A 25,354-nucleotide genomic window follows, 5' to 3' on the forward strand; every position below is an offset into this window, starting at 1 on the left:
TAGAAGTCAAATGAAGTTGCTTGCTCTGTATTATCAGCCTCTTTTAAAACTGCTGCAGTAATGAACTGGTGGGAGTCTGCTTATTGAAGAAATTTCTGTCACTGAAATATTTGGCTCAGAAAAACCACCAGCTCTGTTCTGGCCTCCTGTTTACCAGCTGAGTTTTCCTTTACCTTCTCCTGTACTGAGCTGAAATTTTTGGCTAAGGTGCATCTTCTGGGCAGTTCCCAGCTATTGTGTTGTGTTTTGTTTTTTAATGCCTTTTTCTCCTACTCTGAACATTTTTTTTCCTCCCCATAAAGATAATTAATCAAACCACCTCTTGGTAACTTTTGATGAGGTCACATCACATTTGGGGGGGAGGTTTATAGCCTTATAATTTTTCCACCTCCTATAAAAGTCACCTGCCTCTCTCTTATTGATCTAGTTCATAATAGAACACACAGAATGGATTGTTCTTTGCTGTCCGAAGGAATGCATTCCCCCTCGTTGAGAGCATTCGTTAGCTCACCAACCATTTTACATGTCACCATGTCACACCTTTTTCCTCAGCCTTGTTTCTTCTCCCTGCAAATGTATTTTCTGTGACACGCACACACCCAGAAGGGACTGTTTTCTGCATGACTGCATTCCAGCATGGTGTTTCAAATGTCCTGGGCTTACCAGCTGCTCTGGATCAGGGAAGTCACAGCACAACTGCAGAGAGAGAAAAGGCTGCTCTCCTGCTGGCTTGAGGCAGGAGGAAAGGATAACTGATCTTGTTAAGGGTTATGATCAAATGTTCACAGGTATAGGATGTTTTCTGCTCGCTACTCAGGAACAGCTATTGGGTTTTTTTGATCAGCGGAGGGAGAGAAGGAACAGCAGCTGCAGACTTTCCCTATTGTTTTTTCATAATGATGCTTGTATGAGGATCTAGTTTACACAACAGATTAGTAGAATAGCATGTAAACCTTTACTGAGGGGTGACCTGTTCACCCTGGCATCTTTGTGTTAGCACTTTCCTATCAGAGAAGCTCATTAACTTAGGAGGGGAGTAAAGCAGTCAGCTTTACAAATGGTGATCCTTACGCTAACGTGCAGCAAAAGGACACTTTTCCTCCAAGTAGTCACTGGTAGGAGACATTGACTATACCACGAGCATCCCTACTGCAGCAGGGAGAGAGACTGTAACTTGCTGAAGGTCATCACAAAAATAGCAGGAAAGTTGTAATAAACCCAAGTTCTCCTGAGTCCTCATCTTGTGCCTTTTGCAGGATGCCACAATCTTTGGTTTAAACATGTGTTACCCCATAGAGGAGCGGTAACTAACAGCACTGTATTGATTTGGATATTATTCTGGATAATGGTATGTTTCTCTAACAAAATGAAGTGAGTCTTGTTCACCGTCTAGTTCTACAAAGGCTATTTTTCAATACATGACAAATTTTAAAGAGAACCAGAAACAACTGAAGATGTGAACACTGCTGTGGCTTTCAGTCCTAGGCTGTTAAGTGAAGCTGCAGCACTTTAATTTCCTTTACAATGCAAGTTAGGCCAGATCCCCAAAGGTACTTAAGCAGCGTCCATAGGAAGATAGAAGAGACTTGGGGACGTAAGTCCAGAGATGTATATAGATACATATTATGCACTGTAGGCCTGAGTTTGAACAATAGTAATTGTTGAATTAGAATTGAATCTAGAAGAGTGCCTGGGGGAGGCACTGCACCAGGCCACTGTTTGCGGCTCAGCCCTGGAAACCCCGCAGCCGGCATGCCTAGGCCACAGCAAGGCTTCGGAAGGGGCCAGGGCCGGGGCCAAGCTGCCCGTGCTGCCCCAGCGGCTCCCAAGGCACCACGTAAAGCAGCTCGTCTGCGAAGTTGTGGCTTGCAAAGTGTGATACGAAGCATGTTTTCCTTGAGGATTACCCCGTCCACTTTTTCATTTTGGGCAGCCATTCATTGGTGAAATGAAGGCTGAGTTATTTCAAAGCAGTTAGGTTTTCTGCCCTTCTTGCTGCTATTGAAAAGAGGTTTGAGCCTCTGCATTAGAAAACATTTTTCTGCTCTTGTTTTCATGGGCATTTGTTTTTAAGTTTTAAAGGAAGGTCTTTCTCTTTGTAAGATGCAGTCTGATCTCTTCATTCCACTGCCTGATTTTTATCCCTGTTCAGCTTCGAACGCGGGTGCCAGCACTGATACCCGGTGGTGTCAGCCCCTCACACGATGCAGTTTGTGGCTGCTGGGGCCAAGACTCAAGACTCTCGAAGCTGGAAGGCTGGTAACCCACATCCTGCCCCTGGGGCACAGCAGCTGCTTCTCGTGGCCCCGAGGGCTGGGTGCGGAGCTGAGGGGGGACCTGCGCTCCCGGCTCTGCCACCCGGCGCGTCGACTTTGCCTTCCACAGCTCAGGCACGTAGCCGTGACCGCCCGTCGCTCTGCTGCGGAGAGGATCACGCTGAGAACGACAGATTCATCTTGTGAAGAAGCGCTCTGTAAAAATAGAAGTGTAGAAAATAGTAAGTACATTCACAGCACGTATTCGAGTGACTGCCTCCAGGAAACCAATTAAGAAAACAACCAGTTACATGATACAGGCTGTACTTCAAATAAGGACAGCTACCAAAAATGATAGTAAATCTTGGAAAATTAGTGTTACATATCCCTTTAGCTGGAAAATTCTTCCTCCACCAGCTGAGGAGTTTGAGGAGAGCATCGTCAGAGTTTGTTCCAACAGAATCCCATGCAGCTAATGGGTCTTGATAGTAAGAACTGGGTCAAAGATTCCCTGAAGCACTAGATACTTCATTTACTTACCAAGTTTAAGCTGCAGGCAGCCCATGCAGCGGGGAGAGGTTTAAGAGGAGGCCCCAGGCTGAGGGGACAGGCTGCTGTGCTTCAGGTGCTCCAGGTTTTGTGTTTTCATCCTTGAATCATGCATAAGCCCTCTCAGCTGCTCTGCCCTCCACCTGGTGCTCCTCACCGCCAGCTCCGGGGCTCTGCAGGTATCCTCTTCTCTCGCCCTCTGCGGAGCCTGTCCCCCTCGCTGGAATCGGGGGGGCGTGCTGAGAGCTCGGCAGGAAGGTCTGCCACGGGCAGTTTCACTCCTCCTTTTGCTGCCTTCTCCCATTAGCTGGTTGTATTAGTGCTTTCTGGATGCAGCTGGGCCAAAATGCCTAAATAGCTGGAAACACCCCCAATAAAACTTCCTTCCTGAGCCAAGTGGGAGCCCTGCTGTTGCTGGTGGTGGCCTCCAAGGCCTCACCTCGGCTGTCCTACGCTCCTTGGTGCTCGGCTGATCTCCATAGGTAGGTGGTTTGGGGTGATGGGTTGCTGCTTTTGCCTTCGGTGGGGAGAAGGGAGTTTCCGAGCTCTCCGAAGGCGTCGCTGGTGCCGATCCCCTTCGCGCAGGGCAGGAGGACCCGCGCGCTTCGGGGTGAGAAAGTTCTCCTGTTCCAGGAGAAGTTCTGAGCGCTTTCCTGAAGGATCCTCCCCAGAGGGAAAGACCTTTTCCACGGAAACAAACTTCTTTAGGTTTTAATAGAAGCATCAAAAGGTGGAGGGACATCTCTCCTTTAGGGAAGAACTAGAAATATTTCAGGTTGTAGCAAAACAAGCACAACAGAGGGAGTTTCCTGACCCTTTTTGCAGCTGCGTTGGCTCAGCGCACTTCCCAAGCCAGCGCGCGTTTGGGAGAGAGGAGGACCCCGGACGAGAAGGGGACTTCCCAGAAAGCGTGAGTCTATAGACAAGAGCCAGGTTAATCGCAGCCTAATTTCTCAGGTTTAACCCCTCCCTAATCCCGCTGATCCGCGGGACCGGCCCGGGCCCCCCCATCCCCGGCGGCGCCTCGCTGCTGCTGCTGCCGCTGCGCGTCGGAGCGAGCCGGGGCCGAGCTGCGGGAACGGAAAGTGTCAGCGCGGGGGGGTCGGGGCGGCCCCGAGAGCCGCCCGGAGCCTTTCCGGGGCCCGAGGGGGGGGCGGGCCGGGCCGGGCGGGGCTGGGGGCGGCGCGGCCGGGGGCGGCGCAGCGCGGCCGGGGAGGCGGCGGGCGCAGCCGGGACGCGCACGGTACCGGGGCCGGGGGGAGCGGACCGGGGGGGGGGGGGCGGCTGGGGCCGGGGGGCGGCCGGGCCCCCCCGGGGCGGCTTCGCGGCGGGGGCGCGGAGCGGGGCGGAGGTCGCGGCCGCCCCGTCGCGTCCCCCGGGCAGCGGCAGCCGCCGTTGTCGCTTGCGGCGCAACTCGGGGCCGCTCGACGCCGAGGCCGGGATGCGCCGCTTCCTCCGAGTGCTGTTTTGGCCCCGTTTTGGCAGCGGGGAGCAGACGCGGTGCGGGGAGAGGCGGGCTGGGGGCACCGGGCCCTGCCAGCCCCCAGGGTCTGCCCTGGCCCCGCAGCCCCACCGAGCCAAGGGGCTGCAGACGGGTGAGCGCTGGGCCACCCACCTGGGCCCCGCGGGCCTGAAGGCCTGGGACGAGCCCCCCACCCCGCCGCGGGGCTCCTGTGGGACCCGGGGGTCGCACCCCGGCACGGTGCCCGGGGCCGGCTACGAGCCCATCTTGCCTCCCACGGATGGGCGACGCCGCGGCTTGGAGCCCCCCAGCATCCGACGGGAGATGCCCCCCGGCTGCGAGCGGCTCCCACCGTGCCGGGACCGGGGGGAAGGAGAGCAGCCCGCGGGATGGACAGACCCACGGTGGCCCCACGGCTCCGATGGGCCGCGCGGGGCCCCGGGCCGGCTTTGGCCAAGAGGCGACGCACGAGTCTGGTGGCAGCAGCTGGGACGGGACGGGACGGGCAGCCCGAAAGGGGAAGCAGCTCGCGGGGCTGCGGAAGGGGAACGCAGTGGCAGGAGCACGCGGGGGCTTCTCTACGGGCTGGTTTTCGGCACTAAGCCACAGCGCAGCTCGTCAAGGAGCTGCTGGCCTGGGGCACGTTTCGGCCACAGCCCGGAGGGGCGCGTTGGCCACCTCGGGGTGCGGGGACAGGCGACGGGGCAGCCGCTGGGGACCGGGGGACCAGGCACTGCTTGCTGCCACCCGACTCCCGGCGTGAGGGTGTCCCCAGGGCCAGGAGCCCGATGGTGGCTCCACGGGGCCGCTAACGGGCGGCATCGCCCGGCTCTGATGAACGAGGCGGCAAAGGGCAGGCGAGGAAAAGCGCCTGCTCTCGGGTTTTGACCAAAAAACTCCATCCATCAGTATCTGGTAGAAACCCGACGGCTGTTTCCAGTGGCGAACCAGCCGCTGCCCTCTCTTGCATCACGAGATAAGGGCTGGTGCTGTTCCCCGTAACCCGTGCTCTGCTCGGAGGCGTTTGGTAATGCCCCGCGAGGAAGCTCCTCGCCGCGCGGTAACGCAAGGACGGGCCGTGCGGGCGGCTCGGCGGGCGCCGGGGAGGGAGCTGCCGGGATCCGCTTGCTGGTGCGGGGAGGGAGACGGGGGCTCTCTGAAGTGTCCGGGGGAAAGAGGGATGTGGGAGCCGCTGGCTGCTCCTCACTGCCCCGGAGGGACGGGGGTGAGCGTGGACGGGGCTGAATGCTGGCGGCTGCGGGCAAAACCCTTCCCCTCGGCTGCAGGTGCCCCGCCAGGAAGGGTCGGGACGGGGCGGCAGGGAAAGCGACGGCCGCTGGCAGCAGCTGAGCCGGTTCCCGGGCGGAAAGCGCCCACGGGGCCCTGGAGAGCAGCGTGGGCAGCCCGCGGGGCGGCTCTCCCGGCGCAAAGCCACGTGCCGTCCGGGATGGGCTGCGTGGGCCGGGCCGCCTCGACGCCACTTTCCCGGCGGAGGCGATGCAAAACCCGCGGCAGCACCGTTGAGCAACTTCCCGTCACGGGGCCCGTCCCCGGCGGCCCCCTCCGAGCCCGGTGCCGTGCTCCGGTCGTGCCGCCGGCGGGGAGGCGGGTGCCGCGGAGCCGGTCTCCCGCGGGGCTTCGGCTCCCGGTGCCGGCGGCGGGGTGACGTGCTGCTCCCGCGTTTCAGCCGTTGGAGCCGGCGGGGCTTTGCCTGCGCGACCCGGAGCCATGTCCAGGTACCTGAAGCACTTCACGGTGGTGGGGGACGACCCGGCGCGATGGAGCAACGACTACCGCAAGTGGGAGGAGGAGGAGGAGGAGAGCGGGGAGAAGCAGTCGGAGCTCAAGCTGGAGCCCTCCCGGGGCCACGTCTCCTTCCAGGACATGCTGAAGAAGCTCTTCAGCTCCCGCAGGTTCCAGGTGAGGCAGAATAAACCCAGGGAAAGCAGAAACAGCGGCGAGGCCCTGCCCAAAGCGGCGGCAGGGCTGATGCCCGATGGACCGCGAGGCTGGTGGCAGCCTCGAGGTCTCACAGCGGCTCCGGCGGTGGCCTGTTACCTGCTGAACCGGGACCGTGTTCGTCGGAAACGGGTGACTGAGGCGGGTGCAGATGTTTCCGGCGAGGCCGAGCGGCGACAAGCCTCGCTGCCCCAGGCCGCGCTCGCCGCGGGGCGGTGGAGGAGACGCCCCTAACCCGCCTCCCGCAGCCCCCGGGGACCCGCCGGGGGGGCGGCTGGGTCTGAGCCGAAACCGAGGGGGTTTATCCAGGCGGGACTTGGCAGGAATAACCCGCTAGCCGGGGGCTGCTGGCGCCGCAGCCCTGAGCAGGCACAACTGAAAGCTCCCCCCACCCCGATACAACCCGCAGACCCGCCGTGCGAGGGGTCTCACGGCAGGTCTTCTCCTCCGACAGATCCTGGTCGTCTGCTTGGTCATCGTGGACGCCTTGTTGGTCCTTGGGGAGTTGCTTATGGACTTGAAAATCATCCACCCGGACAAACATAACATAGCCCCCAAGGTAAGATGCGAGGAGGTGTCCGAGTGCACCGCGGCTTCCCTCCCTGGCGGGTCGAAGCTGCTGGGTAGGACGACGGGGCCAGCAGGGCTTCGCGGCTCCTGGTCCGGCTTGGCCTGGCCGCCCCGCAGCCCTCGCTCTGCCTCTCGGAGCAGAGCCGTCTCCAGGCCTCCTGCTCGTGGCATCCGACCGGATAGAGGTGGTCCAGCCCACGCGGGGCGAGCGCAGGCAGGAGGGGTTTCTTAGCCCTAAACTCGCGCCGTCTTTTCCCAGGTCTTGCACTACCTCTCCCTCTCCATTTTGACCATCTTCCTGGTCGAGGTGGGGTTCAAAGTCTTCGTCTACCGCCGGGAGTTCTTCCACCACAAGTTCGAGGTGCTGGACGGGGTCGTCGTCCTCGTGTCGTTCGTCCTCGACGTGGTCCTGCTCTTCCGGGAGCACGAGTTTGAGGCCATCGGGCTCCTCATTCTCCTGCGGCTGTGGCGCGTAGCCAGGATAATCAACGGTAGGTGCAGGCAGGCCCGGCCTGGGGGCTCGATTTCGGTGCTCTGAGGGTTTTGGGTTTTTTTCTTTGTTCCCTTCTCCAAGCTGCCTGCGAGAGAGGGGGACCTTGTTCTCCGAGCAAACGCTGGAGCTTTGCCCGTGCAGCTTTCATTGCTGGAGCGTGGCCTTAATTAACTTAGGAGCTCCGGCACGCGCCTCTGAAAACCGACCCCGATCGGCTCCCGAAGGCAGAGCCCTGGTCTCGCGTGAGCTACGGCCTCCCGGCAGCAGTGCTTTGCGGGGAGAGCAGGGAGCAGCCCGGCCCACCCGGAGCCGCCCCCCCGGCCACGCGCGGGGCCACGGCTCCGCCGTCCTGTCGGGAGCGTTGGGAGCGTCTCTGGGATGCTGCAGGCAACGTCCTGGTGCTCCTCGGGACCTTTCTCAGCATGATTCGGAGGGCTCGCCATAAAAAGAGGAATGTAACCCGTCCCCAAATCAGGCTTTTCCCTCCCTTCCTGGCTTTCGTGTTGCAATCGTAAATGGCTGCGAAGTTGTAAATTCAGACATTTCCGAAGCAATTGTAGCTGGAGCCATTTCCTGACTTCCCTGAAAACTCATCTGGGGATTTTAAAAAAACGTGGCAATGAGGTTATCCCTAATTCGGGCGTAAAACCTCAGGCCAAGGCCTGTCCTGTGCATCATGAGTGACCTTTTGGCGAGTGCTCTGTACTTACGCAGCTGTAAATAATCCCATTAGCTGGGATAAAGGGAAAAGATGGTTGGGACGATGTCTGTAACCTGCCCGCGGTCGCTGTGGATATGCTCCATCTGCAGCGAGGTCCGGGAAGGGGAGATGTGCGAGCAGGCTGCTGCCTGGCTCTTTGGGTCAGAGACGAACTGGCCTTGAGCGTGGAGGCACGAGCCAGGGACACCTCGGTGCCTCTCACCACGCCATTCTGCAGGAGAACAGTCCTGCGTTTACAAGTAAACCTTGGAGACAAACAAAACCTGCCCCAAGCTCGTGCTCGGGTGTCGCGTGTCGACGTCCCGGCACGGTTCACTGCCTTCGGTCACTGCTGGTTGATCGGTGGCTGGGCTACAGGCAGGTGGGAGATGTTTAATGTTATCAATGCAAATAAGCAGCATTGCTGCTTTGGCTTTAAAGAAATGAATCCAAATCGCCAGGGCTGCTGCCTGCAGCACTAGAAACGCGGGCACGCACTGCTGCCCGCTTTAATGCGTATTGCTCTGTAAACAGGCAGGGCAGCGCTCTGCCGGGTAGTGAGAACGTGCTGTTCTCGATCCTCTTACCGAGCTATTTTTTTTCCTTAGAAAACAGTGGGAAGAAATTGCCTTCACTGTGGGGGCTGAGTTCGTATGTAATAACCTAACAGTAATTCAGTAGAGAAATGACACCTCCGCTGTAACGAGAAGCGGTGGCCTTGCTGCAGTCGCACACAGAGTCGAACCTTGCAGACCTCGTGAAACGCTGGTGGCGGTGAAATCCAACGGCCTGCTGCGGCGGTGGCTGCCGGGGGGGGGGACGACGACACAGCCTCCCTCTCCGGGCTGTGCTGGTGCTAGAGCAAGGCCCAGACCGTGTGAAATCTGTTAAAACGCAGCCACGCGTCGTTTCAAAGCCATGAGTAACGTCCCCAAGGCGCTGCCGAGGGAATGAGCTCAAATTCAGGATTTGAGTGACAGTTTGATTAATTCGGTTCTGAGGCCAGACTGCCTCTTCCCAGCAGAGTATCGGTGTCTGAATCCCAGGGGTGGCTAATTTAAAACCTCCTCATTAAGGAAGGCACTTGGGAAGGGTGGTTTAACGATGACAGAACCAGAGCTTGAGAGGAACAAGTTCAACTCCTCGAGTACAGACCCTGTGTACTGCTCACCTCTGCTAGCGGCGGTTTTACACTGTGAAATGACTCCGCTGTGTATTGTTCCACAGGAATAATTCTATCAGTAAAGACCCGCTCCGAACAGCAAGTGTCCAAGCTAAAACAAGCAAACCTGCAACTTGCGACAAAGGTTGAACAACTTGAATGCAGCTGCACAGAGAAGGTAAGAAAACGCTTCAACTTTAAACAAGAAAGGCCTGCCCTCCAGCTGCTCCCTCGGACAAGCTCGCCACGGTCAGCTTGGTTCCTTCACCAGAAAGCAGTGGGATACGCTGGATTGCGGAACCACAGCCTTGCCTGTCCTGCCTGTGCTTCCCTTAGCTGCTTCTACTGCAAAGGAATGACTGCTACCTCTGTCCTACTTACTTTAGCCAGGTTGTCCTGTTTCACTGCAGAGCGAGATGTACTTCAGGGATGGGAAGATTTGTAGGAAGCTGGGAAACTATTTTAAGGTAAGAGCTATATTAATGACTTGACTTCTGTCTCCAACAGGAGCAAGAAATCGAGAGGCTTAACAAGCTGTTAAAACAGCATGGACTCGTCAGCGAGCAAAAATAGGAGCCCGGTTTTTTGAAGGTGGGGAAGTCTGCCATGGAGAGAGAGTGGTGTTGAAATGTACCCGTTTGACCTGAAAGGTTTTTGTATCTCTTTGCTTTCTCTTGTATAGTGTTGTCTATAAACATTTGATTAGACCTTGGGATTGCAAAAATAGCTTTACTGGAAAATTAAACACACACATTCCCTGTAAACAGTGATTTCATACGACCTTTTTGTACAGTTGTACAGACAAAGCTGCAAAATAATTTAATAAAGACATATCTTATAAGCTATACATCCAGGAAGTGCCACTTACGGCAGAAAAATGTAATTCTTTCAATTATGTTCTTCGTTAGCAACATTTTGTAGCAACTTGCAGCACAAATGATAAGAATCCAGGCCAAAAAGGTCATTTCTTCTGTATGAGCTGACCGCTCATCATTGCTACATCTTTTCTTTGCCAACCATTCTTTTTGCACTGTTAGTAGTTTCCTCATTTCTGTTGCTGCTTGTGTCACCTCGTTATTTATATAACGTTCACTTCCAAAAATACTAACATACCGCTCCTTTAGTTGACAATCAAATCAGCACCAAAAGAGGCAAATGAGTGCTGTCTTACGTCAAAGAATACCTCTGGCCTCAACAGCAGATTTGAATTCTGGTACTATATTCTCTCATCTCTTCTTCCACTTAAGTGTCCATTTGCAGCCTGCTGTGCTACAAAGTTCTCTCTGCTTCCACAGCTCTTAAATCAACACATTAGAAGAATGAGGATATGTAAGAACAGATGTAGGTGAGTGGACTGCTGGGAACAGTTAGGACTTCAGAAAAAACATTAGAAAGCATATTCTAAAGGAGCAGGCTGGGTGTTTGAACACAATGTGAACTTTTTCAGGTATTAGAAGGTCCCTGTGGTGAGAGTATTTTTAGCTGAAGAGTAAGTTTCACTGAGTGGGAATTTTAAAACATGTCAACTGTAGAAAATCTCTCCAATCGATTTCAGTCAGAGCCAGCTGGAAAGGTCATTGAGCTCTTCTGAAAGTATCACTTAACTGTTCAGATTTTTAAAAGAAAGGTCATTAATTAGTGGTTTGGGGAAAAATAGCTGGAAATGTGTGGCTTACTCATCTATGAAAACAGATAAAGCTGAGGCCTTATCTAATAGCACATGATTACTTTTAATTAACAATTTATTCTGTGAACAGCAGAACTAATGAAGCCTAGTCTCCTATGGAGCTGTATTCTGTGCCCCTATGCTTTTCCCCTTCCCCTCCTGCCTCCGCACTGCGACGCAGGCAGCTCTTACTAGAACTAGTTCAAAGATGCATGTGCTGAAAGGCCAGTCGCTGTACGTGGCTGACTGTACTGCCTGGGCTGTCAGCTGGCCAGCCAGCACATCACATTCATGCTGCAACCTCTTTTCCTTTCGGCAGAGGTATAATTTGGAACTCTCTACCAATGTTCCTCACCCCAAGTTTGTGAGAACCTGAGCCCTTTCTCCCTTGGCAAATTTTGACTCATTTTGTCTGCATCTTAGAAGAAACTGCCCAACATAGTGACTGAATAAACCTTGCTTCTTTAGGAAACAGGCTAAAAATCAGAAAAAGCAGATTTTTTTTTTTTGATGCACACTTACCTTAGACAAACGGAAAGAAAAAATCAAAGGGTAATTTGACATTAATGGTAGGCCGAGCTTTATAGCCTGGCTCTGCAGGTGAAGAAACATCAGTGAAAGCAACAGAACTTGTTATAGGAATAGTCCTTTCTCTTCCTGAGGGAGGCTGCAACGAAAATACATGTGAGCATTAGCTTCAGTCTTTGACTGCTTTTTTTGGACTAGGTTAAATATTCAGCTGTTATTTGTAATTTTTTTTTTTTGAGTTTCACATTTCTTTTCATGAATGATGTATAACTTTTATGAGAAGTGCGCTTTGGCAAGCAGTCCACAGTTACGTTTGAGATGGAACAAAAACTGGATGCAATACATTCTAACACCAAGTCTCACCTGTAGATAAAGAGATTAACTGGGCTGCTATTGTACAGTTGATCCCTAAGTAAAACAAGCCATTCTTTTTATCTTAAATTCTGTAATTTAATGACATACCTGGTTCAATGTGGCAGTAGTGACAGTTGCTGTAACATTCACTATTCTGGCTTGTGGATTGACTAGGGATCCATATTTAGTCCACTTCACTTCTATTTCAAGTGATACTGGTATTTGGCATGAGCTCTGAAAAATGTTATAAATTCTCTCATTGTCCAAGTTGTACAGAGGTAACCACATTAATTATTCATCGTGTTAAACTGGCAGAATGGCCCTAGAAAGCTTGCTCCAGGAGGTTACCAGAGCAACTAAGCCATGCCTGTGCTCCGAACTGCTGCCTGTGCAGACAGCAGGGGTGCTTGCAGCCTCGTCTCAGTTGCATTCCTGGAGTTTTCGTACAGTTTTGAGGAAATTCTGTCCACTTTCAAAGGTGACAGACTGTAACTGCATTTCAGACAGGACTGTTCTATCTTAGCACTGCAGGATACATTTGGATATTAACTCAGTTGGACTTTGGCTTTCAGTGATATTGCTGAGATGGTTCTTTTCAGCATGCAAGCAGGAAGGCTTCCCTAACAGAGTTGATTTGTTTCAGTAATGCTGCTGGGACAGTAGGAAACTCCTAACTCCACCAGGAAAGAATTTTGAAGCCTACAGTCTTAAGTATTTTTAGAAATTAACTTTTCAACTGTTGGTTTCTGTTTACAGAAACAATTCATAGTCTAGTTGCAAAAGCATGTAAGAAACCTACATATAAGCTGTTAGTGAGGGTGTGCTGTCATTCAGCCTGCTCCAAGCAGCACTGCCTACCACCAAAAGTGGGACTGCTCTGCATCAGGAGGAAAAAGGCTAATGCAGAAGATGTTAAGAATAAACATGTTGCTCAGCTCACTGAAGTATACTCCATTTTTAAAGGACTCTTGCTCTTACCTGATATTAGAGCACCAAGTAGAAACACTGACTTTGTTAGTTTACTCTTTCAGCCTCACCAGTTGTGCTTCATCCCATCTGCAGCGCAAGCTCTGGGGGGGTTGCTTTGTACCTAATGTGTTGCCTTGCTCTGTAACTGAGGTGTCTGGATACCACCCTGATAAAAGTAAACTCTCTCCTTACAGCCAGAGTGTAACTCCTTGTTTTGGATATTCCAGGAGGACTTTCCCCCATTGTATTTCTGCAATTTTTTTTTCCCCATGGGTCTGAGAAGAGGGGATCACAGCCTTGCCTAAGCTGATGCCGCAGTACAAGTACAGATCTCAGGCAAGAGAGGACAGTGAGAGTGATAAGGGGGCAGGAGGAGAGCTAACTTTCACCTGTTCTGAGGTGCGGAGGTGAGTTATCGGCACCCAGTCAAGCACATCCTGGGCTTGAGAATTTCCAAATGAGGCCACGTATTCAGGAAAGTTTTGTCCCTTCAGTAAATCTAGGAGGGTTTGAGTCAAGAGTTGGCATTCCATAGTGGCAGTGATTCTTCCAGAAAGAAAAGAAAAGAGTTAAAGCAAAACCCATTGGTCTGGCACAATAATAATTTCTCCTTGCTCTCATGCACTGTTTCAGCCCTCTGGCTACAATTGCTAATGTACACAATCTTTCCAAGAGAAAGACCACTGTTAATTAAATGACATTTCTTATAATTAAATACCCCACTCCTGATGTTCCTAGAGCTGTGTTAATGTCCCAGAATCTGAGCAGATTCTAAGGGAAAGGGCTGTCATTGTGTTAAAAGCACTAATCAAGAAATGAAAAATGTCCTCTTACCGTAACTTACAGCCTGATATCATGTTGTAACCAAATAATACTGGGGTTCTGGCTCCTGCTGCTGCCAGACAGTCCTGGTTGGAGGTACTTTGCAGAATGGTAAGTTGACCATATTTGTTAGTATTCTGAATGATGCCAGATGTAATACACAGTTAAGGGCAAATTCAATACTTGATATATGTTATAAAGAAAGAATCCTTAGTCATATCCTTAAAATATATCTGAAAAATATCATAATAGTTCAAGACTCCTCTCTTACACTGGAGTGTACAATGAAAGTCTAAACCTACCTCTTCTAAAAAGTCCCATGAGATTGCAGCAAGGACTGAGTCATTTGCTATTTCTGAAACACAGCCAAAAAGCATACTTTACTTTGCATAAAGAACAGATACATTGTATAGATGTCCGTGCTACAAAGTGTTTGTGAAGATGCACCAGAACAGGGCAAGATCCCTTTGTCTGCCTTTTGCCATGATGATGGTCTCTTTTCAAAGGACTTGCTTTGTGCTTAAAAAGTTTTTCAACCCTGCTGCAAACCAAATTTCAACAGGAAAAGGATATCCATGTGGCCTGAAGCCTGCTCTTACAGGCAGTCCAACAACATAACCAGGATTACCACTGAGAGGAACTGGCTTTGTATTTACCTGTAATACAAGTTTACAGTCTTAGTTCTTATCCTGCACCAAAATGATTGGAAAACAAAATATTTTGGGTATTTTAGGATTATTAACAGCCTTGAACAATGATAATAGTAAGACTTCTCTGTAAGATTGTAACAGTTCTCTAACATTGGGATCAGGCTTTGCTTTCACTGGGTACATTGTACAGCATTACAAGCTGACTCTTCTAAATGTGAAAAACAGACTTTGGAGGCCTTTAATGTACAGTTCTGAAATGCCGCCTCATTTGTGTAGCCAGTGCAAATTACATTTTACCTTGCTGCTGCAATTGTTCTGATTCAGGTTTAATAAGTTCTGTAATTAAATGTCTTTCAACAAGTCATCTGTAACATCTCCAGCGGTTACCTGAGTAAAGCTGATTTCAAAGCTCTGCTGTATTGAAAGTGCTTCTTTGGTAATTGCCCCCAAGACAAAAGAAGCAGCTGCTTCTATTATTTCTCCTGCTTCTGTGTATGTAATATGATAACTCACCTGAAAATAAAACATTTTGTGTACTAATTAGAATACATATGAGTATGAAACTAGCACAAAGAAATTAAAAAGTATAGAAGTTGCTTGCTTGCTTGCTTTAAAACCACTCTACTATGCTGTAGAGATGTACTATATCCTCAGCTGCAGTACGGCAAGGATAAGCCCGGAGAACGGGAGGAACTGAAGTACTGTTCAGTAGGTGGCTAGTCATTTTACAAGTCTTTGCATTAAAATATACAAGGCTTGCCTGTATGTCCAAAGTACTGATATATAGGGACTGATTAGACAGACTTTTCCTCCAGATATTGATCTAGCTTTCTCCTAAAGATTAAGGAGCCTGGTTTGGAGATATTGCTTACTTATTCTAGTTTGCCACTCATCTACTCCTTGCCAAGGGAGAGAGTTTCAAGAAGAGCATGAAAGAAGTGGTGGTCTAACCCGACAGACAAAAACACGACATCTGCAAAGAGGTTAGTATCCATATCAGATTTAGGAGATAAAGGACATGATTGTTACCAAATCGAACCACTGATTAGCAATGGTCAGAAATGGATCTAGGATTGGAGTCTCTTTAAAACTGACTTCTTGGAAACCTTTTCTAAGCCAACCCTAATGTTCAGCTACTCAAGATGAAAAGATGACATGATCTGCATGGTGTATTCTTCTGGCTCTCCCACCCATGTGCCTGAGGTCATCTTCCAAACATAGTAACTTAGATTCTAAACTCATCTTATTGTCTGTGATGTCATATACACATAGTAGTAACAGAAATTGATTTCAGCTTGTCTCTATGTATATTACATGTATTTATTACTTTGTTGCAAAACACTATGCGCTCTTTCATCCCAAAGGCAGTGTTTCTCCTGTCACATTTACCTTAGCAATGTCACAATGCATGGGAACTGGGAAAGCCTTTCTTGAGTCTTTGTCAGTTGCGAATCAGAAATGATTTGATGTATACATGCCATCCATCCAATGTGAGGAGGAAAAGGAATGGGTATACCTACCCCAAGAACTATATTTATGCACAGTTCATCCAAAATTGTAGGGAGCCTGAGAACCTCATTACTGCCAAGTAAGGTCCGTATTCCATTCAGAGACTGGACAACTATGGACTGGACAGTAATATTAACCTGAAAAACAAATTCATGCCATTTCTGAATATTGTGTATGATTATTTTTACTATTTTGTGTATTATGTTTGTGAACTTTAATGGATGGACAAGTACTTTTATAGCTATGAAAGAAGCCCAACAGTTGTATTTTATACAGTTTATACTGTATTTTATACAGCATTTTATAAGTTTAAAACTGTTTTTTGTTTGTTTGTTTTTTAGTAAACACGCTTGTTTCCTGGACACAGCTATACTAGCCAGGTGCTACCAGCACCTCCTTTATTCCTAGGTATTCATATTAAAAGACACAAGAAAGAGCTAGTTCAGGGTTCTCTTCCACAGAAGCAGCAGGCAACAATCCTTTAACTACTGCATTATTACATGTGTTGCTGAAGGTTCTGTTTTTAAGTAACAAATATTAGCTAAAAGAGAGTTATGCATGGAGCTGATGCATCAGACTTCAGTCTCAGCAGGTAGCATATTATTTCGGATCTGCTAAGTATCATAACTGATAGGAAATGTGGCAATTGTGTTCTAGTGCATACTGTTTTTTTGTTTGTTGTTTGTTTTCATTTAAAGAGCAAGGACAAAGTCTCTGTTCTGGTGAAGTCAGTGGAATACTCCCACTGACTATAAAAGAGCAAGAATTTTACCCTCAGATGTTCTAAGTAAGACAGAAGGATACTTACCATCTGACCTGATTTGGGTACCTAAAGCAGAAAAAAAGAACAATTTCAAACAATAGCAAAGATATGACCTAGTACAAGTAGCGGTTAAGTAAAGCAGTTAAGGCTTAATTGCTTTGCCTGTTTATCTGTTATTACAATGACTTTTACTTTGTGGAAATAATTGGATATACACTATAGTATCCAGGTAGTGTGAAAATAACTGTTGGCTTTGTGGCTAGTAGGCAAAAATCTTACAGTCCAATCCTCTTCTCCTTCCCCTGAAATATATGGAAAGTTTCTTACTGACTTACATCAGTTTTGTGTCAGGCCTAACTTTGGTGATAGTCCCAATAAATAAATAATACATTCAATAAATAGTAGATGAATCTAGTACTTCCCTTTGATAAACTATTTGCAACTCAGAGCTAAGAAACACTGAAAAAGTTCACTTCCATCAGAAAGGCAAGCCAAGAAAGACATCTCAGTTTTACACAATTGTTATTGTGTCACATTGTTTGGCCTATTGAGGGCCTCAGAGAACATTGTTCCTATTTCAGATCTGTGCAAAAACACTTGTAACTATTCACAGGCTGCCAGCTTAGGAAGTCTGCCAGGCTGTGCATACCCAAAGAGATAAAGCTATTGTTGTCCCATTCTGATGGTAACAAGTCCATAGTTCGATGGTCTCTAAACAAAGAAATGAGAAGCAAGCATTCCCTCTGTTGTTATGTAGTGCCTGGTTACACACAGGTGCCCTGTTGGAAAATTTCCACCAAATTTTGATGGAAAGGAAGAAATGTCAGAGCAAGGTCATCAATCAGGGCTGCAAGATACTCACATTCGGCACCATTTTGTCAAGAGATTTATTTTTGTGAGTTCCCAAAGTGTCCTTGATTCACATCTTTGAGAGGGGACCAAAAACATGGAGTCTAGCCATGAAACCAGTTCTGCAGAATTATGACATGATCCTGAGACCAAGCTGCTTATCTAACATCACAGCAGAGAATAAACTCCTGTGAGCTGGATGGGAAGGTGATGCAGGTAAAGTCTGCCATACACTGTCACATATTTATATCAACATCTGACCTAACAGCTTGACATATAGCTCAGCAATCAGACCCAGCTGTATGGCTAGAAGTGCTCATAAAGACTAGACCTTGTCCTTCAGGAGAACATGCTGTTTCTGACTGGAATGATGACAGCTCCTACCAATTCTATTATCTGTGGCTGGGGTGATGGATTTTGTTTCTGTAGGTCACTGGGAAGCCAGGTCAATGGTAGACAGCACTTCAGCCTCATTGCTGCCTCCCACTGAACTGATCTTCCCATCAGCCAGGGAGCCAAGCAGGGGCAGGCACAATATCTTCCTGTCACTCAGGCTGCCCAGCCTGGCAGTAAGTAGGGGCTGATAACGATGGGATTTTCTGAAAGGAACTGCTGTACCAGGCCTCTCACTGAGAAGGCTGATGGGTTTTGCCATTTCTTTTGCTGGCAGCTCCACCTGCTGGCACTAGAGGGGCTCCCTAATCTCCCCTGTGACCGCCCCGTCCCCAAGGCCGATAGCCCCGAATTCACTTTTATATAGTCATGTTATGTCTTCAGCTCCCTCCGGGAAGCAGAGCTGCCTACAGACCAGCTCCTGGGGCTACCTGTCATTCTCCAGTTCTTGCACCTGGTCCCTCCTGACCATCTGTTGTACTTTGGACAGCAACCTTCCTTCTCCTAAGCTGGGACATGGTAACTGGCAAACAACCCACGCATAACTTGTTAGATGGAGTTCTAGCAAGGAAAGAGAATACACTTCTTAACTCAAAAACATCCAGCCATTTGGAGCCTATCCTGGGGCATGCTTTTTCTGTTCCTGTGGTCTACAGCCTCCAAGAACTCTAACCTTGGGTGCATGTAGAAACACTCAGCATTTCTGACACAGAGGGTTTTCCATCTCTTCCACAGCAGAATAATCAAAAGCTAAAGTTTGTAAGCCTTGGCTGATTTCAATTATGTCCTCAAAGATTAGGAGAATGATCCCACCTGTGAGAGTGTGAACTACTTAGTGGAATTTCTGTTACCATTGAGGGCTTTGGAATTTCTTAGGTGAACCAGAAGACTGGAAGCAGTCTTTAAGCAGTCACTTGTTATGGAGTGCTAATTAACTGAATTCAAATAAATATATAAATTAAAAACATTTTAATGGAAGAAATGATGCTGTTTCTTGTTGATATCTATCCTTCTGGAAGGAGCAATCAAGTTAAGGTATTATGTGCCTCAGTTGTAAGTCTGTATGCTTCATTTATTTGTCTTCCTGAACATATGTAAAAGGTACTTATTTATACAGAAGACATCTTCCAGTTCAGAAAGGAGTGTAAAGGTAAGTTTAGCTTTGAAAATCAGCCATAGACTGGATTTAGCAGTAGGCTGGATACTAACAAGTTTGTTCTCAATGGGGTAAAAGGTCCTATCCTTGGGGAGGAGTGTAAGGAAGGCCTAGGACCTGGGGTGAAATACCTCACTATTAAAAATCTAGGCTTGCAAATAAGGCATGTATGCAGAGGATTCAACCTGACAGGTTCTTAAGTAGAAAGGTTTACCAATTCTTCAAAACCCAGACTTCCTAGAATTAGGCACTCTGGTAGTAGGCTTCTTAGAAGAGCTTAAACATGCACACATGCATAAAACTGCTGCCACTGCACTAAGTCTATTAGCTCAGTGACACGAACTTGTATCTTCAAGACCATTACTTTGTTGGCTAAGCAGAGAGCAATAAATTTTTCTGTTATCTAAGATGGAAGTAAAAACATTTTCAAAGGCTTTCTTTATGAAAGTTTGTTGCATAGGAAGATTTTTCCCAATCCACAACTTAGAATCTAAATGAAACACTGCTTTCCTTAGGAAATAAAAGCTACTTAATTCTGTAGATGTAAAAAACTATATAATACCAACTGTCAGCTATATCACGGTTTCAAATCATACTTACTGCTAAAATGCTGGAGTTAATATAGAACAGCATACTAACTGCTTGAATGGTGCTACACTTTTCCGCACTTACTAATCTACTGCATTTGGTAGCCTGGTTTACTAAAAACCCTGGAAAAAAAAGTCACAAAGTATTACTGAAGGAAATGAAATAGTAATTAAGAAAAACAGAAACAAAAACAACATAAGAACATCAATTAAATGCAAACTGAAAGTAAATGTAACGTCTATTGCAGATAAGGTTTTAGGTGTGCTGTAAAGCATGACATTATCTTAGATTCTCCAGAAATGCAATGAGACAAAACATTACTTCCTAAAAATAGAAGTTAATAAAAGCTACAAGAAGATTTGTGATTGCATTTTAGGAATCTCGTAAGATTTTCTTTTACAAGAGATTTCAATTTTCCTATGCTTATAATCATGATCATTAACCTACCATAATTTAATAATAACAGAAGATTTGGGAAGATGCAGTCTTTTCTTTTTCTCTACAGACTTTTAGGAAACTGCATGAAAGGTTAAAATGTAGGCCCAGGCCTGCAAGTCTGACTTGAGCTGCATTCAGGCTGTGAAAGGAACCTCACTGTACCAAAGGGACAACTCACAAAGGCTGCCCAATTAGGTTTTGCCTTGTGTAATAATATATTCCCTCATGGTATCACCCTTGTATTATTTTATTAAACCAGTTATGACAAATAGGATCAGTTTTAGAGGCATAAATGATCCATTAACAATACTCACTAGGATTTATGTATTTAAAGCTGCATGTTTAATCTAGATGTAACATAGCTTCCAGTGTATATTTAAAAAAAAAAAAAAACACAGAAATAGAAGCGATTTGAAAAACATTTGTTCACAAAATTTTATCTGAATTCAGTTGGTGTGTATGCTGTTTTACTGACTGATAAACTCAAGTCAGGAATAACAGGAGAATACTCTAAAACAAATAAACTAGAATTCAAATGCTTTTTCCAACCTGCAGGATTAGCATCAGAGCACCAGGAGGAGACAACAGGACTAGGCAGTCTCAGAAATGCATCCACTGTCTGTATAGGAACACCATACTGCCAAATAAAAGGATGTATTGAAGAAAGCAGGTACATTTCAGTTCATGGAAAGCTTTAGAGCATTTGCATTAACAACAAATCTGAACAACAGAAGCCTTTATTTACACTACATCTCTCAATATTGTGTACTTCTATGCACATCAGTTCTTAAACCATAGCTAACAACTTTCTTCATGTTTACAGTAATAAAACAGCTACTTATTTTTCACAGATCTTAATGTAGGTCACTTTTGAAGTAGGCTAACACAAACTATTGCATTTTACTCTGATATTTCTATATTTCCAGACCAAAATAAAGTTTGTCTGTTTAAGGAAAAACTACAGTTTCTTAAAAACAGATGCAAACAATGCTCGCTTCATCTGATACGAAACAATATAATACTGATTGAATAAGATCATTATTTACCTCATATCTGTATGTTTCATTTGCATCAGAAGAATCTTGAGAATCTGGGTTTATACTCCAGCTATCAAACTCAGTACTGAAAGCAGCACTTCCAAATTGTTTAAGCAATTGATCAAAATTTTCAGAAGTAGGCATCTCGGGAGAAATGAAGGAGAGTGCTTGTTTATCTGTCAAAACATTTTAAAGAATGAGATAATACTTAGGATACAAGATACAGAAACAGTATGTAGAAATAATTTTGGGGGGGAGTTTAAAAAAAAAAAAAAAAAAAGGACCAGATAATACCAAAGAAGGATGAACATTTAGGAGAATAAAGGCTAGGAGGTATTTTAATTTATGATTTCACCCTAATTCATGAAATTACATACTTAAACCTAAGGAAAGAGGTAAGCCCCTTTCTTTTAAAAATCATGGTTTCTAACAGCATCATATGTTCCAAAACAAAGACTTGCCAACTAGTACAATTTTTATGCTAAGCATTCAGATAAATACTGCACAGTCATAATTAAATTAAGAAAATAGTGCACTAATCACTTCTCCACTTCTACAAAATTCTTAACCAAAAAAAGTTCTCTCTTTCCCCTTTTTTCAGAAAAGATGTCACTTTTTAACTCCATAGTTGCAAATAGAAAGGAAAATTTTATTCAAATTTGTATTTAAGCCTAGTCAGAGCCAACAGCATTCCTTCCACAGAGAAGACTTCTTAAGAAGAGTATCTGAGATGTTTTGACTCCACAATTTCACAAGTGAAAGGATTACAACATACAGCCTGTGCACATATAGAATAATCAGTTTTCAGACAGGTTTAGTTACTTTTAATTTTGGTCTGTCTTTTCGATACCTAAAGAGCTTACAAAAATAATAGTGCAATGCTTAGTATTGGCAAAAACTCTACTTACAGTTTGCAGCATGAATGCAGAAAACATTGGGATTGATTTGGTCAATTAATTTAAATATCCTTTCTGGTGGATTTGCTTCAACATCAAGTGAATATACAGCAGCTTCCTGACTGCAAAGATGGCTGTCACCTCTGTGAATAATAATAATAAAATCAATGGTCCAGTAGAAGTTAGTATTAACCATATCATTTTAAAGTTATCTTCATGTGTTGAGGTAGCATCAGAAAAGCACTAATGGAGTTACTCTCTTTTTAACACAATTTGTATAGCAATTCTGTATCCTTTGAAGCCTTGTATCATTTTATACTGTGTGCTTAGTAACAAATAAGAGAGAATTCTCCAAGACATTTTATCTAGCAGAGGAAACAGTGTGAAGAGTAATATGAAATAAGATAAGAGATAGCCAGTGGTGAAGGGAAGAACCTGACAGTAATAATACTAGAGTAAAGATGACAGGTTGGATGGGATTCAGATGGTGTGAGACACCACAAATGCAGGATGCATCACAGACTGGACAGCTCAGAAGCACTTTTATTTATATAAGACAGGTGGGAAGGATGACCTTTAAGGTAACATGATGTAGGCCAGAAAAAGGTAAGTTTCAAGGACATTGGAATAATATTTACCTCTGTAAAAAGACACAGTGACCTACTTGAGACACATGTAAAAAAAGCGACAAGGTGAGAAACAGGGAGATGAAATACCGATCCAATCCAATTGTACCAGTGTCTCCGACGTGCTAGAAATACATGAAGGTGATTCCTGGGAAACGGGTACTTGTGCCAGAGTGAGTTAAAACAGTCAAGGGCAAAAAGTGAAAAAGTAAAATGACTTTTAGAAACAACTTCTTATGCATGGAGCTAAACTTTTTCATGAGGTGAACCATTTCTTAATAGGATCACATCCAAAATAAAACATCCCTTATTTCTGCATTTTACAGACCACATAACCTCTAACTTGTGATCAAAACCCTGTTAGTAACAACCACAATTATTCAAATGTGTATAAATCTAGAAGTAAATAAGCAGATCCAGAATACTTGTAGTCATTGAAAATGCCATGGATTTCTATGCAAAATGAAAATCTTACATAAAAGAATTTAGGAAAAAAAACACAACTTGATTTTATGCATTTCTAGTTGGCAAAGACAGAATAGTCACCTGAGACAATTAAACTGTCATTCAGGAAGGTGTTGATTAGACCTTTCTGATTTATATAAATACCTATAAATGGGGAGAAGTACTCATTGTGTGCAAGAACAATAAGAAATGGCACTCAAGGATGACTGCTAATTCAAATTTCAAAGCATTGAGAATAAACCCCATTTTTCAGATTGGCATAATTTATGCAGAAGGTAGGCTGACGAGCTATACTTATTGTTCTGAGAAGTCACCAAGAGACTTTTACATTTAGATTCTGAAATTAGCTTTCTTAACTTCTATTTGAGAAGATGAAATCTGGGTAAAGGTATTTTCAGGTAGTTGTTTCTTTTCTATTTACAGTCTATCAGCATTATTTTATTGATTATTACTCTGTTTGTGAAGTGACAGTGGCAGTGAGGTACCAAATTGGACACTTGCTCATAAAACTAAGATCAGGGTGATTCTCACAGTACTTCACTACAGGCCTGAATCAATCATGTTTCTACCTAATATAATAAACACCAATGAAAGAGGTTACTGATAAATTGCTGATGACCCATGAAGGTGGTCAAGTCGTCCCATGGTACCAGCCTTCTTAGCTTCCAGACACTGTGTTGTACTGATAGAAGTCTAAAGATACATTATTCTCCCCCCTAAGATGCATTATTCTTCCTCCTAAAGAAGGCATCACCAGCTAAGTGCCCACATACAGTAGGCCAGTGGAACAGGGGAAAGCAAGGAGCACAGGTTTGGAAAAGAGGGAATGAGAAACTGGGGTGGGATGCCAATTTGCTATTCTTCTACCCACTGGGGGCAAAGGACTACATGGCTAATGCAGGAGAGACTGATGAAAGCGTAGTCAGGACGGATGGGTTAGGAATTTGTAAGAGGAGAAGATAGAGCCCTTACAAATGCATGAGGCAAACAGGACGGGATTCTGTACTTCAGAAAACTATTTATTCACTTACGTGACAATAGGAACTGAACATGTAGTAAAGAGACTGAAATCCGCTGCACTGCAGTCAGGGTCACAGCAGCAATTTACATCGCACTGCGCCACCAACAGATCACAAACACACAGCTCGGCAACTGGAGAAAAGACATAAATTAGAATTAGAATTGAATCTTAACACATTACAACATTTACCTGAACACTTCATTTTTCACCTTGCCTTATTTTGACAATGGTCAAAAGTCTATATCCAAATCCACATTTTTTTAACAAATTGTTTTTGAAAGTTATGTTTTCCAAAGCATACTATAAATCTGATCCTGTGTTCCCTGTGAAATCAAAAAAGCAATCAGTTTATTGCTTTTTTTCCCCCCCCAGGAATTCTGAAGATATTAAAATACATTCAGGAATTATTTTCAGGAATGTTGAAGGTAATAAAATGTTATTCACTACTGCTGAGAAAAAAAGATACAAATAATGTAGCAATGCTACGTTTGTTTCAGCTGAGGGGGAGAGGAGGGTTTTGACAGAGCAATGAGAAGTTTAGAAGTACAAACATGCCCCAGGATACAGTAACACATTTCCCCCATGTTCCTACACAACCAGAGCTGATTTCTTTAAAGTTGCTTTTGTAGAAGACAGAAAATGAAGATCAGCACTCCATAGGTCGGACATAAATGAGTGTTTAACCTTCTAACTACTGTTTCTTTCCTTTCAGTTTGACTGTTACACATTTCCCTGTGGCCCTCTGCATGCTCTCTGCCCAGCTGAACCGCACCAAGCCAGTTCCCGGAATTTCTCAAGTTCTGACTGTTCTGTCAGCCGAATTTGGGATTGGAGTCTTTTGCTCACTGTGTAAACAAGGGATGTTTAAACGGAGAATGTGATTGCAAAGCTGTGTCCCTGAGAGCAGGGCCTTAAGCCTCTCATGCCTAAGGAGGCATGCACTAGGACATGTCTGATTTGGCAGGTAATCTAGTGAAACAGAAGCGAGGGGTGACAGCGCTGGGAAATCAAAGCTAAACCTATCCGCTCACTGGAAGACGGGGAGCGCTTGCTGACAGCACAGCTATGAGACGGTGCTGTCTGTGCTGCCACAGTGCCGCTGCCCATCGGCAGAGCCAGGGCTGAACGCGGGCTCTCAGGCTTGGGTGAGCCCGGGCGCATGCAGGGTCTCCCCGCAGGCCTGGGCCCGGCCTGGTCCAGGGAGCCGCGCAGCCCCGCAGCCCCCGCCCGGCCCGGGCACCCACCGTCCGTCACCGGGGCCGGCCTGCGCCCCGGCTGCGCCCGGGCGGCAGCGGGGGGCTCCGGCGGCGGCGCAGGGGCGGGCTCCGCGCTGGCGGCGCCGGGCGGCCGCGGCAGGAGGAGAAGGAGGAGGGTCGCGAGCCTCAGCGCCGCCATCACCGCCGCCATGGCCGCGGCTGCCCCTAGCGACGGGCGGGCACCGCGCCGTTACTAGGGGAGCGCGGGGCATCACGGG

General features: G+C 46.8%; 2 protein-coding genes and 1 long non-coding RNA gene across 7 annotated transcripts; 1 reads left to right on the forward strand and 2 right to left on the reverse strand.

Moving 5' to 3' along the window:
* Positions 1 to 1,455: 1,455 nt before the first annotated feature.
* LOC135330193 (uncharacterized) lies at positions 1,456 to 3,974 on the reverse strand. Its single transcript, XR_010392022.1, has 2 exons — positions 2,796 to 3,974; positions 1,456 to 2,471 (listed from the first exon to the last, which is right to left on the reverse strand). It is a non-coding gene; the product is annotated as an uncharacterized LOC135330193 (long non-coding RNA).
* On the forward strand, positions 3,961 to 14,551 carry HVCN1 (hydrogen voltage gated channel 1). Of its 5 annotated transcripts, none has more exons than XM_064521949.1 (7): positions 3,961 to 4,047; positions 5,954 to 6,186; positions 6,680 to 6,784; positions 7,055 to 7,286; positions 9,216 to 9,328; positions 9,561 to 9,617; positions 12,862 to 14,551. In XM_064521949.1, exons 2-7 carry the CDS (start codon positions 5,995 to 5,997, stop codon positions 12,970 to 12,972), a joined length of 810 nt encoding a protein of 269 aa, XP_064378019.1. In that variant the 5' UTR covers positions 3,961 to 4,047; positions 5,954 to 5,994; the 3' UTR covers positions 12,973 to 14,551. The 5 variants fall into 5 exon arrangements, with proteins under 5 accessions (XP_064378019.1, XP_064378016.1, XP_064378017.1 ...); XM_064521946.1 differs by lacking the exon at positions 3,961 to 4,047 and adding an exon at positions 4,163 to 4,399; XM_064521947.1 differs by lacking the exon at positions 3,961 to 4,047 and adding an exon at positions 4,163 to 4,399 and having other exon boundaries at positions 12,895 to 14,551.
* Positions 9,860 to 25,354, reverse strand: TCTN1 (tectonic family member 1). The gene is made up of 15 exons (XM_064521945.1): positions 25,125 to 25,354; positions 23,891 to 24,011; positions 21,781 to 21,911; positions 20,882 to 21,048; positions 20,385 to 20,472; positions 19,410 to 19,519; positions 16,457 to 16,477; positions 15,660 to 15,785; positions 14,527 to 14,652; positions 14,061 to 14,145; positions 13,502 to 13,640; positions 13,057 to 13,213; positions 11,807 to 11,932; positions 11,339 to 11,483; positions 9,860 to 10,754 (listed from the first exon to the last, which is right to left on the reverse strand). The coding sequence occupies exons 1-14, from the start codon at positions 25,285 to 25,287 to the stop codon at positions 11,340 to 11,342; spliced, it is 1,704 nt and encodes a 567-aa protein (XP_064378015.1). The 5' UTR covers positions 25,288 to 25,354; the 3' UTR covers positions 9,860 to 10,754; position 11,339.

The sequence above is a fragment of the Dromaius novaehollandiae genome, chromosome 17 (assembly GCF_036370855.1).
Source record: "Dromaius novaehollandiae isolate bDroNov1 chromosome 17, bDroNov1.hap1, whole genome shotgun sequence".
In the NCBI taxonomy this organism is placed as follows: domain Eukaryota; kingdom Metazoa; phylum Chordata; class Aves; order Casuariiformes; family Dromaiidae; genus Dromaius; species Dromaius novaehollandiae.